This window comes from Chrysochloris asiatica, unplaced genomic scaffold (genome assembly GCF_000296735.1).
Source record: "Chrysochloris asiatica unplaced genomic scaffold, ChrAsi1.0 scaffold00196, whole genome shotgun sequence".
In the NCBI taxonomy this organism is placed as follows: Eukaryota; Metazoa; Chordata; class Mammalia; order Afrosoricida; family Chrysochloridae; genus Chrysochloris; species Chrysochloris asiatica.
In genome coordinates, this window is record NW_006408714.1 from 5888086 (window position 1) to 5896563 (window position 8478).

The 8478-nt window shown below is 35.0% G+C and overlaps 1 protein-coding gene across 1 annotated transcript in view; it reads right to left on the reverse strand.

Moving 5' to 3' along the window:
* The window catches only part of ANO5 (anoctamin 5), a 134534-nt gene that overhangs the window by 27745 nt on the left and 98311 nt on the right, over positions 1 to 8478 (reverse strand). Inside the window, exons 13-15 of the mRNA XM_006872399.1 lie at positions 5053 to 5204; positions 3496 to 3570; positions 1681 to 1903 (exon numbers count right to left, since the gene is read on the reverse strand). Coding sequence (XP_006872461.1) covers positions 1681 to 1903; positions 3496 to 3570; positions 5053 to 5204 — 450 coding nt within the window. The remainder of the gene's footprint in view (positions 1 to 1680; positions 1904 to 3495; positions 3571 to 5052; positions 5205 to 8478) is intronic.

Consider the following 8478-nt stretch of genomic DNA (forward strand, 5'->3'; position numbering starts at 1 on the left):
GTGTGGTTTTGTTGGAAGGCATACAATACACATTTTCCACAGTATTTTCATACGTATTAATACACATAAAGTAACAATTATCTGTGTTCTGAGAAAAGTGAGGACTTAAGTTTAGGATTTAACTAATTCTACCAAGATACAATTGTTGTTGTTGTCAAAGTGCCCTTGAGTTGGTTCTGACCCATAGCAACCCTGTATAGGGTTTCCAAAAAGTGGCTAGTGAGTTTGAGCTGCCGACCTTGCAGTTCAAACCGACTTTGCAGTCCAGCGCATTAACCTGCAACGCCACACCAGGGCTCCAAGAGAGTATTAAGGGGAAAAAAAAACCCAAAAAAACTCTGCAGAGTCCTAGTCCATTTTATGTTATCTTCTTGCTTCCATTCTAATGGGGGCTAAATATAAGTGTTATGGGATTTGGAAGTACTGGGATTCGTGAAGCTACCCAAAGACCAAAACTAGCTGAAAATGTGACCTTTGACAAGAAACTTCCAGAGAGATGATCCAAATTTGGCAAGAGCAGCAGTAGGCACTCCTTTTTAGTGTCACACTGCTGAATTTGGCCAGTGTAGTCATATTACCATAAACCTGATGCTTAGAAAAGCACAAATTTATCTTCTCATGGTTATGAGACTAGTAAGTCTGTCATCAGTGTTGACAGGGTCAGGCTCCTCTGAAGGCTCTAGGAGAGAATCTGCTTTATTCCTCTTTCACAGTTTCTGGTAGGATAAACACTGGACTACTAACCTCAAGACTAGCAATTCAAACACAGCAGTTGCTCTATGGGAAAAAGATGAGTGTATAAAGATTTAGTCTCAGAAGACTTACTATCAATCTGCGGAGTCCTAGTGTAGCACTATAGGGTAAGCACTGGATAGCTAATCACAAGGTTGGTGACTCAAATCCACCACTCCTTGGAAACCTTATACAAGGTCACTACAACTCAAAACTGACTCTACGGCACTGAACAACAACATCTACCTTTGCAATAATGGTTTCATGCAATATTTGTCCTTTTGTGACTGACTAATTTCACTCAGCATAATGTCCTTAAGGTTAATCCAAAAGTATCTATCTTTGACTTGTGGATGTATCACTGAAATTTTCCAACTCTGTTATTATATGGCTTCCCCCAACCCCACATATGCATGCCTCTGTATCCAAAATCTCTTTCTCCTTTCAACTTTTAAGACTTTGCATGTAGAGAACACTTTAATCCAGTATTGCCTCATCTTAACTTATTCATATCTGCAAAGGTTCTGTTTCCAAATCAGGTTACAGTAATAGGCACTTGGGTTTAACACTGGAACATATTTTGTGGGAAAGATACACTTCAACCCAGTTGGTGAAAAATACTGAAATAAAAACAAACAAGTCTTGGAAGAAATATAGCCAAAATGCTTCTTAGAAGCCAAGATGGCGAGACTTCATCTTTGTTGTCAGGAAGCACCAGTCTCTAGAGAAGGGCATCATGCTTGGTAAAGTAGAAGGCCCACTGAAAAGAGGAAGACCCTCAACGAGATGGATTCATACAGTGGCAGCAAAAAAATGGGCTTAAACCTAACAACTATTGTGAGGATGGTGCAGGACCGGGCAGTGTTTTGTTCTGTTGTGTATAAAGTCACTATGACCTGGAACCAATTCAAAGACAACTACGAATGACAACAACAACAACCAGCTTACCCATTTTTGTGATCCAGGCAGATATCTTTTCATAAAAGAAATTCAAGATTAAGATGACAATAAAGTTCAAGCATGATCCTGTGAGTGATGTAGTCAGTTGGGGAGTAAGTATACTGCTGACGGGCTTTAAGGTTGCTTCAGATTCCATAAAGGTAGAAAATGTAGCATAGACTGACAGGCGGTACACAATCACAGCTATCATACAGGCGACGACAAGAGCCATCTGGGGAAGAGAAAGAAATGTTCACTCTGATCCCTGTCCCTCTGTGATGCATACCTATCTGAAATGGTATATACAACTTTCTTCATCTCATTATATTAAACTTAGCAAAGCAAATCATGCTAGTGTACTGTCATCAGAGAAGATAGGAGCTATTCACTGGTAATGTACAAAATTATAGATGAGGCATATGGTAACAAATGTTTAAGTCTATAATAGAAACAAACAAACAAACAAACAATTTCTCATGCTTTAGATCTATCTTCAGTGACCCCTGGTTGTGGGATAGGTGTCAGGAATTTGGAAACTGGCCAGAGGTCAAATCCTTATCTATGGCCTGTTATTGTATGTTAGTTAAGAAAATACTTTTAAAGGCTGTAAATAAAAATAAGGAAAATGTGCCAAAAATGACAAGAGGCCCACAAACTGAAAATATATCTGGCTCACTACAGAAAACATTTGTCACCTTCTGCACTGGGTTGTAGCTAAAGTAGTATGAGCTTACTTATTTTCCAAGAATAATAAATGTAAATATTCTATTTCATTTAGTCTCAAAATGCCTTCAGTGATTTGATACAACTGAGGACTTAGATATGTTTATAGATTTGGTATAAATTATACACAATTTCCATTTTGCAAGAGCAGAAAGATCGAGAGATTTTATATCAATGATGAGCAAATTTGATTTTAAAGTTGAGAAACCATCTTGGATTGAGTTGGGAACTAGAAATCTAAACAGAGTAATCACTTTGGGACCACAATATATACAATGGTTTTCAAGGAGTGTTCTAAATTGATCATAGCACTCTTTTATCCTACCACCTGTCTTCAATGATTGTAATATCATCTAAATAAACATATGTCTAATAAATTAAAAAAGCAACAGCGTTACAAAGGAATATTAAAGATAAACAAGTATGGGAATATGACTGATAATGTTAAACTGTAGCTTACAACTGCTAAAAATTTATACTTCAGTCCGATAACTATGACTACATAACACTGAATCTTTTCCTAAAATTAAGAAGCAATAATAAATCAGCACAAAATTGGAAAGATGAGATTAGGAAATAGATTATGGTAATGGAAGAATCTATTTGTAAAAGACAAGGAGACAACTTGACTCCCTAACAATGGGATACGTTTATTAAGCTCGTCAAGTATAAAAAGAAACATTTTTTTCTGTTTAGATGAGTAAGAGTATGAACTTTAAAAGCATGGATTGAATCATTTTGTGCAGATGTTTGGAATGGAGATAAGCTAGTGGGTTTTTTTTGGTTTTGTTTTAAATAAAACAACTAACTAGAGCCTGCAATCAATGTAGGCTTGTTATTGTGTTATAGTTTCACATTATGATCTAATTATATGAAGAGTGGGGAGAAATCAAGACTAAGATAAAGCACCTCTCTTCCCCCTTCTGTCTTTTCCCAAGTTTCAATTAGGTCAAATCCATGTAAATTAGTTTATATAACTAAGAAAAGAAAAACCAAAGCAGGGGAAATCAAGACCAATCACTGATGAGAGGAAATCTTGAAATTAACAAAAGAAGGTTATATGTTAAAGAAATGATCAAAGTTTTTTAAAGCAATGCTTACCCACAATACCACTGTTGCTCCTGAGAGTGCATACCATGGAACACGGCTATATAGAGGCATATAGGGTTCCATCTCCTGTAATTTTGAAAACACAGGCAAGTTAAAAATTCATTATCAGTGCTGAACTCTGAGTAGTAGTTAAAATCCTAAAAATCCACTAAAGCAAGAACCTTCCAAAAGGCCATTCTACAATTCATGGGAAGGTACATTCTAGTCATTTGTCTCTTCAGATGAAACCTTTGGATCTTATGGATAAGATACACATTTTATAAGATACACAATATTTCCTGAGTGTGCTGAGTTGGAGTGGTATTGATAGCTTGGTAGACACAGAAGCAAGTAAAAACCTAAGGGTTGCTATGTAAGTAAACATACTTCAATGCTGGTACAGTTATACTCTAATTAATTGCTCTGCATGAAATTAAACAGGGTGCTTTCTTTATATTTTTACAGGATATATTCCCTTCTTCCACACAATCTGGAAGCCCAACCCTTCCTTCTCTAGGCTTTTCAGTCAAAATGTTGTTGTTAAGTGCCATTAAGTCAGTTCTGACTCATAGTGACCTTGTATAGGGTTTCCAAGAAGCAGCTGGCGGGTTTGAACAGGTAACCTTGTGGTTAGCAGTCCAGTGCTTATCCTACAGCATCACACCAGGACTCTATTAATAGAAGATGACAATTAAATTAGCTGACATTGTGAACTACAAGAGGAATCTGATCTTACCCTAATGAAGACTGTCATACAATGAAAAACACCTATTTAAAGAAATCTTAGTCATGTGTTTCTATAGACTATGTAGTATTTCACATTTTAAGGATTTTCCAGGTAAAGTGAATGCAAACTGAACTCAACCCACAGAGTAGGCTGTCTAGTAGCTCTGTAAAACCTCAGGCTATGTGAGTTTTTATGCATGCATTTACGTGTGTGCCCATGCATGTGTAAATGTATTTGTATGTACACATATGTAAGTCTGTACACATGTGTATATGTAGTCCTAGTGCAGATTCAAATGTGAGAGTTCTGCTTATTCTTAACTACTGCAGAAGGACTGTAAGGCAAAAACTACCTCTCAAAACAAGACTTTATAAATTAATAATTCTAAAATCTGGGTAATCAGTATATGGGGTCCATTAAGCTGTTCTATTAACTTTTGTATGTTTAGAAATTCTCATAGATATATACACAGGGACATTAGGTATAGCCCTGGTTGCACAGTGGTTAAGCAAATGGTTGCTAACCAAAAGGTCAGTGGTTTGAACCCACCATCTATTCCACACGAGGAAGACGTAGCACCTTGTTTTCATAAAGATTTACCAACTTTCATAAAGATTTACAAACCCTATGGGGCAGTTCCACTCTGCACTTTAAGGTCTCCATGAATAGGAATTGACTTTACAGCAATGATTTTTAGTGTGTGTGTGTATTTTTTTTCCAGAAACAATTAGAGTTCATATGACTTATGTATTAAGGTAGATTAAACCACTCATCATTATTTAGAGGCAAATCATAGCACTGCATACATTGAATACTCTTTCCATTTCAGTTTCCTACTATACCTTAGTCACTTCATTCAGTTTCCTTTGTTTACACATAGCTTCAAATTCAGGTCTCAGCTGAAGCTGCTGCTGTTCCTCTTCAAAGTCTACCATGTCCCACTCATATTCCAGTTTGACTTGGCGCTGTTTCCAGAACTCCAAAAACAGTGTGACTGTAGGCAAGGAAATAAACAAAAACAATCAAGAGACCAAAAGAGAAACCGAATAACAACTTTTTTTTTTTTCTCCTCTCCTTGTTAATCAGTTGTTGCATGATGATTTCTATTTTTCTACTGGCTCTTTTGTCATCATTATATTTGATGGTAAAACTACAGAATCATTAAAATTGGCATAATACTACATATAGATAAATTTTGAAACAACTCATTTATAAAAAAATCAAATTAAGTTCTTAGGTGAAAAAGGAAAACACATTTTTCAGTCCCATTAACCTCTTCATTCTTATAAATTGTAGTAGTATATAAGCTTAATTTTTTACTAAACACCTGCATTTTATTTGCATAAGTCTTTTAGTGAAAGCATTCATGATATTGTACCATTTTCTTAGGCCTCAGCAGATGCTTTCTATGAAATATGTTTAAGGAAAACATGAGTTATTCCACAACAAAATCTTTTTTTTTTTTTAAGTTTTAGTTGGAGAATAGCATATTTACAGAAAAAGTGCATAAAACTTTTAAGTGACCACCACTAATGTAAAACATGTCTAGCACCTCCGAAGGCCTCCTTGTGATTCTTATAAAGCACAAAGATAGTCAGGACCCTGATCTCTCATCTTATAGATTTGTTTTTCTAACCTGAAAGATGAGTTTTCCTTTCTTTTTACTTAATGGTATTATACAGAAGACAGTTTCTGTGTTTTTTTAAATTTGTATATTAACTTAGTGTAGTCTCCATGTTTGCATATATTTATGTTTACAAATTGCACTTACGTTGCTGTATGTTCATTTGCTCTCATTACTATACAATATTCCCCTGTATTTGTTGTTAAGTGCTATCAAGTCAATTCCAACTCATAGTGACTCTGGAGTGTCCGAGGAGTGGCCGGTGAGCTTGAACCACTGATTTGCAGTTCAAATGGACCTTGCAGTCCAGTGTATTTACCTGTAGTGCCACACTAGGACTCCATCCACTATATCAAGCTATAATTTTGTTTACTTGATGTGATACTGTAGGATCAGCACTAGACTGAGAAACCACAAGATCAGCAGAGTTCAAATCTAGCAGCTGCTCCTTGGAAACCCTGTACAGGATCATTATGGTCGGAACCAACTCAACAGTGCTTAACAACAACAACTGTTAGTTAAAGGGTAATCGGGTAGTTTCTAGTCTCTTGCTTTTACAAATGCTGCTGCTGTAAACACTCTTGTACATGTCTTTTGGGGAACATATGCATGGTTTTGCGGGGTTGGGTATATATTTAGATCAGAACACTAACACAAATAATATTAACTTATAATTTTACCAAATATTAAGCATTCAACTAAGAATGCTTTCTTTGACTCACTTTCTATCTCTTAAATAATTGCAGTGAACTAAGGATTCTGTTTGCACATTTTATAGCCATAATTGTATCATTCTTCAAGTATCACTACAGTCATCTAAAGAGTTTCTGTTTCCAATATACCTTATCATGTAGATACATTAACCAATTTGATTGGGAAACTTTTAAATTTATTCATCTGTTCATATAGTCAGTTAAGTGTCCTTTAGTTATTTTTAATTCATTAAAACATTTTGAAATATAAGCAATTCTTGCTTCAGGTTTTCAGTATGCACGCAGGGATTTCAGTTTTTTTAAAATTAGTTAAATACCAGTAATCCTTCACCAATATGGCTCAAATTTCATTTACCATGATATACTAAGTATATTACATAAACTATAAACTCTACTGTTAGTTATTTTTTGTTAAACAGTTATATGTTCAGTAAATGGATACAAGTATTCGAATACATGCCAGATGCATACCACTGGTATTAAAGATGAAAGTCAGGGTGTCTTAGCTAATGAAACATGTAATCTAGTTATGAGATTATTTGTAAACATCTATAACCTGGAGGCATGTACATAAATGTTCTAAAGACCATGTATGTGCATATTTGAATTCCCATTGTCTTGAAAAGTGCCTGTCATACTGCAGATACTTCAAAAAAAACCTTATAGAATCAGAATAAAATGCATTAAAAAGACAATGAAATTTTTAGAAGAGAATATGGGTAAACATTATGCATTATCTTGGAGTGTTGTTGTTGTTAAGTCCCATCAAGTAGACTCTGACTCATAGTGAGCCCATGTAGGGTTTCCATTGGTGGGTGTGAATCACCGACCTTGCAATTAGCAGTCCAGCGCTTATCCTACAGCACTATACCACGACTCTTATCTTGGAGTAGGGAAAGGTGTTTGCTTTCCTTTTTTCTTATTTTAAGACACACATGAAAAACAAAAACAAAAAAAACCCTGAAAAATGTCATAAAGTCATAATGGACAAGTTTTATGACAAGTTAGCATATAAATTTAAAAAATTTCTATGTACTGTGAACAAGGTCAAGTGATAAATTGAGAAGATATTTACAATTTATGTGGTAGATGAAAAAGGGTACTATGTGTATTTTTCAAAAACCTGTAAATTAAAAACTTCGGAAAGCAAGACGTGCCAATATATATTAAAACACACATTCGTATATGCCCAATCTCAATTGTAATACAATGCATATCCATAGTTGGTCAGGGTATGGAAAGCAGGAAAACTCACAGAATGTTTGCTAGAGTACAAACTGGTACATCCTTTCTGTAGGGCAATTTGGGATTATATAGCAAAGTTTAAAAATTGAAAATATGAGTTTTCCCAACAAGTGATGTGCTAGGAATTTATTCTTAGAAGTTTAACTGTACAAGTGTAAAATAATATTTATTCATAATTCTTTACAATGGTAAAAAAGAAAAAACAAGCAGTGCCAAATATTCAACAATGTGGAACTAGTGAAAGTAAGATAAATGCATGAAAAGTAGTATTATCCAGGCGTAAATATACATACAAACACACACCTACATATTTACTGTTATATAAAGAGTTTCATTATTCATCATTGAATAAGAAAGACCAGGTTTAAAACTATATACAATTCTGTCATTTAAAAAAAAATGTTTTTATTGTGAACTGAGTGCAAGTTTACAGGGCAGATCATCAGTTTTACATTCAACAAATCATATAACTAGTTTCATTCCAATGATTATAATCCCCTCCATGTACCATCAGTTAACAGTATTTCTCTCTATAAATTTTAGCTTTTTTTTTTTTAAACACTCAGGCATATATAATAATTTAAACCACCAAAGGGCACATTCTGCAAGCTACCCTCCTGGCTGTCTGCCCTCAGTCCCTTGCTTCCCATGAATCTAGAGTCCTCAGCTGCTGCATCCCTCCATGC